The sequence below is a fragment of the Ranitomeya variabilis genome, chromosome 5, assembly GCF_051348905.1.
Source record: "Ranitomeya variabilis isolate aRanVar5 chromosome 5, aRanVar5.hap1, whole genome shotgun sequence".
Taxonomy (NCBI): Eukaryota; Metazoa; Chordata; class Amphibia; order Anura; family Dendrobatidae; genus Ranitomeya; species Ranitomeya variabilis.
Window position 1 is genome coordinate 188,089,884 of NC_135236.1, and position 3,162 is coordinate 188,093,045.

General features: G+C 47.7%; 1 protein-coding gene across 1 annotated transcript in view; it reads right to left on the bottom strand.

Moving 5' to 3' along the window:
* SH3GL3 (SH3 domain containing GRB2 like 3, endophilin A3) overlaps positions 1-899 on the bottom strand; it is a 112,511-nt gene extending 111,612 nt beyond the window's left edge. The window contains exon 1 of the mRNA XM_077263632.1: positions 714-899. Within this exon, the coding sequence (XP_077119747.1) occupies positions 714-758 (45 nt within the window). The 5' untranslated portion in view covers positions 759-899. The remainder of the gene's footprint in view (positions 1-713) is intronic.
* Positions 900-3,162: the final 2,263 nt, after the last annotated feature.

Genomic DNA, 3,162 nt, shown 5'->3' on the forward strand with positions numbered 1-3,162 from the left:
CGTATGTATACACAGGGCTGTGTGTATGTATGTGTGCGTATGTATATACAGGGCTGTGTGTGTATGTGTGCGTATGTATATACAGGGCTGTGTATATGTATACTGTGCTGTATATGTATACATGTGCAGCACTAGGTATATATGTGTGATGCACAGCTCTGTATATATGTATACTGTTCTGTGTATGTATATATGTGCAGTGCTGAGTATATATATGTGTGATGTACAGGTCTGTATATATGTACACTGTGCTGTATATGTATATATGTGCAGCGCTGGGTATATATGTGTGATGTACAGGTCTGTATATATGTACACTGTGCTGTATATGTATATATGTGCAGCGCGTATATGTATATATGTGCAGCGCTGGGTATATATGTGTGATGTACAGGTCTGTATATATGTACACTGTGCTGTATATGTATATATGTGCAGTGCTGAGTATATATATGTGTGATGTACAGGTCTGTATATATGTACACTGTGCTGTATATGTATATATGTGCAGCGCTGGGTATATATGTGTGATGTACAGGTCTGTGTATATATATGCAGTGCAGGGTATGTGATGTACAGGTCTGTGTGTATATATATATATGCAGTGCTGGGTATATAGCTGTGATGCACAGCGCTGTGTACTATGGACACCTCCTTGTGCACATCCACACAGACTCCATCCGCTGTCATGTACAGTGCATTCATCTTCCTACCTGGCTGGCTTTATGGAACTGTTTCTTCAGTCCTGCCACTGACATCCTGTCATCAGCCTGTCGGTCCCGGCTGTCGGTACTCACAATCGGCGGCAGTGTACACTGCGCTCAGCCCCAGCACCTCAGATCCCGGAGGCTGAGACACTCGACTCGGAAAAGACGATCCTCGGCAGACGCCTTGTCCACGGAGGAGACGCCCCCCTGCTGTTATTGGACGAGATGCAGATGATGTGGGTGTGGTCTACACGACTGAGCGTTGTTGTGGTCACTGCCGATTGATGGCTGCGAGCGCTGGTCACGCGTTACCGGAGCGGTTTATGTCTACATAGCTGTTGATACTCTACGCTCTTTGTATCTGAGATTCTCCTGCCTTAGGGCTCTGTGTACGGCTGTGTATTCAGTCAGTATTTTACCTCAGTAGCTGTAAGCCAAAACCAGGAATAGGCGATAACTAGTGATGAGCGAATATACTCGTTACTCGAGATTTCTCGAGCATGCTCAGGTGTCCTCCGAGTATTTTTTAGTGCTCAGAGTTTTAGTTTTTAGCGCCGCAGCTGAATGATTTACATCTGTTAGCCAGCATAAGTACATGTGGGGGTTGCCTGGTTGCTAGGGAATCCCCACATGTAATCAAGCTGGCTAACAGATGTAAATCATTCAGCTGCCGCAAGGAAAACTAAATCTCTGAGCACTAAAAAATACTCGAAGGACACCCGAGCGTGCTTGAGAAATCTCGAGTACCGAGTATATTCGCTCATCACTAGTGATAACTACAGAAGTGGTGACGTGTTTCTATTATACTTTTCCTCTAATTGTTCCACTCCTGGTTTTGGCTTGCAAATATTGATGTAAAATACTGACCAAATACTGATCGTGTGCACGTGGCCTACATGAGATACTCCTACCTTACTATAGGCTCTGTGCAGGGCCGGACTGGCCATAGGGCAGTTCTGGCAAATGCCAGAAGGGCCGATGGCAGTAGTGGGCCGCTCGAATGTGCCGCTGTCGGCACACTCCCCACGCTGTCGCGGCACACTCCCGGCCCCGCATTCAACTATACCGGCGTCATAGACGCCGGTACAGTTGAATGCAATGATGGAGGAGAGAGCGTCTGCTGACGCTCCTCTCCCATCATTCCCCGCTCTGCCTGCCGCTGACACTGCGAGTGCGCGATGACGTCATATCATCGCGCACCTGCTGTGTGACCGGGCGGGCAGACTGCGACTGCTGAGACCAGAGCCAGAGCAGCGCGGGACACGAGGAGAGGTGAGTAGAGTGTTTGTTTTTTTTTATCAATGAGTGATGACTGGATTGTGGAGCTATTGGGGGGGGGGGCTGCCTGCCTGCATTACTTTCTATGGGGGCTGCCTGCCTGCATTACTTTCTATGGGGGCTGCCTGCCTGCATTACTTTCTATGGGGGCTGCCTGCCTGCATTACATTCTATGGGGGCTGCCTGCCTGCATTACATTCTATGGGGGCTGCCTGCCTGCATTACATTCTATGGGGGCTGTGCTGCATTATATTGTATGGGGGCTGCCTGCCTGCATTACTCCTACCTTACTATAGGCTTTGTGTATATGAAATACTCCTGCCTCACTATAGGCTCTGTGTACATGAGATACTCCTACCTTACTATAGGCTCTGTGTACATGAGATACTCCTACTTTACTATAGGCTCTGTGTATATGAGATACTCCTACCTTACTATAGGCTCTGTGTACATGAGATACTCCTGCCTCACTATAGGCTCTGTGTACATGAGATACTCCTACCTTACTATAGGCTCTGTGTATATGAGATACTCCTGCCTCACTATAGGCTCTGTGTACATGAGATACGCCGGCCTCACTATAGGCTCTGTGTACATGAGATACTCCTGCCTCACTATAGGCTCTGTGTACATGAGATACTCCGGCCTCACTATAGGCTCTTTGTACATGAGATACTCCAGCCTCACTATAGGCTCTGTGTACATGAGACACTCCGGCCTCACTATAGGTTCTGTGTACACGAGATACTCCTGCCTCACTATAGGCTCTGTGTACATGAGATACTCTGGCCTCACTATAGGCTCTGTGTATATGAGATACCCCTGCCTCACCATAGGTTCTGTGTACATGAGATACTCCTACCTTACTATAGGCTTTGTGTATATGAGATACTCCTGCCTCACCATAGGCTCTGTGTACATGAGATACTCCGGCCTCACTATAGGCTCTGTGTACATGAGATACTCCTGCCTCACTATAGGCTCTGTGTACATGAGATACTCCGGCCTCACTATAGGCTCTGTGTACATGAGATACTCCAGCCTCACTATAGGCTCTGTGTACATGAGATACTCCTGCCTCACTATAGGCTCTGTGTACATGAGATACTCCGGCCTCACTATAGGCTCTGTGTACATGAGATACTCCGGCCTCACTATAGGCTCTGTGTATATGAGA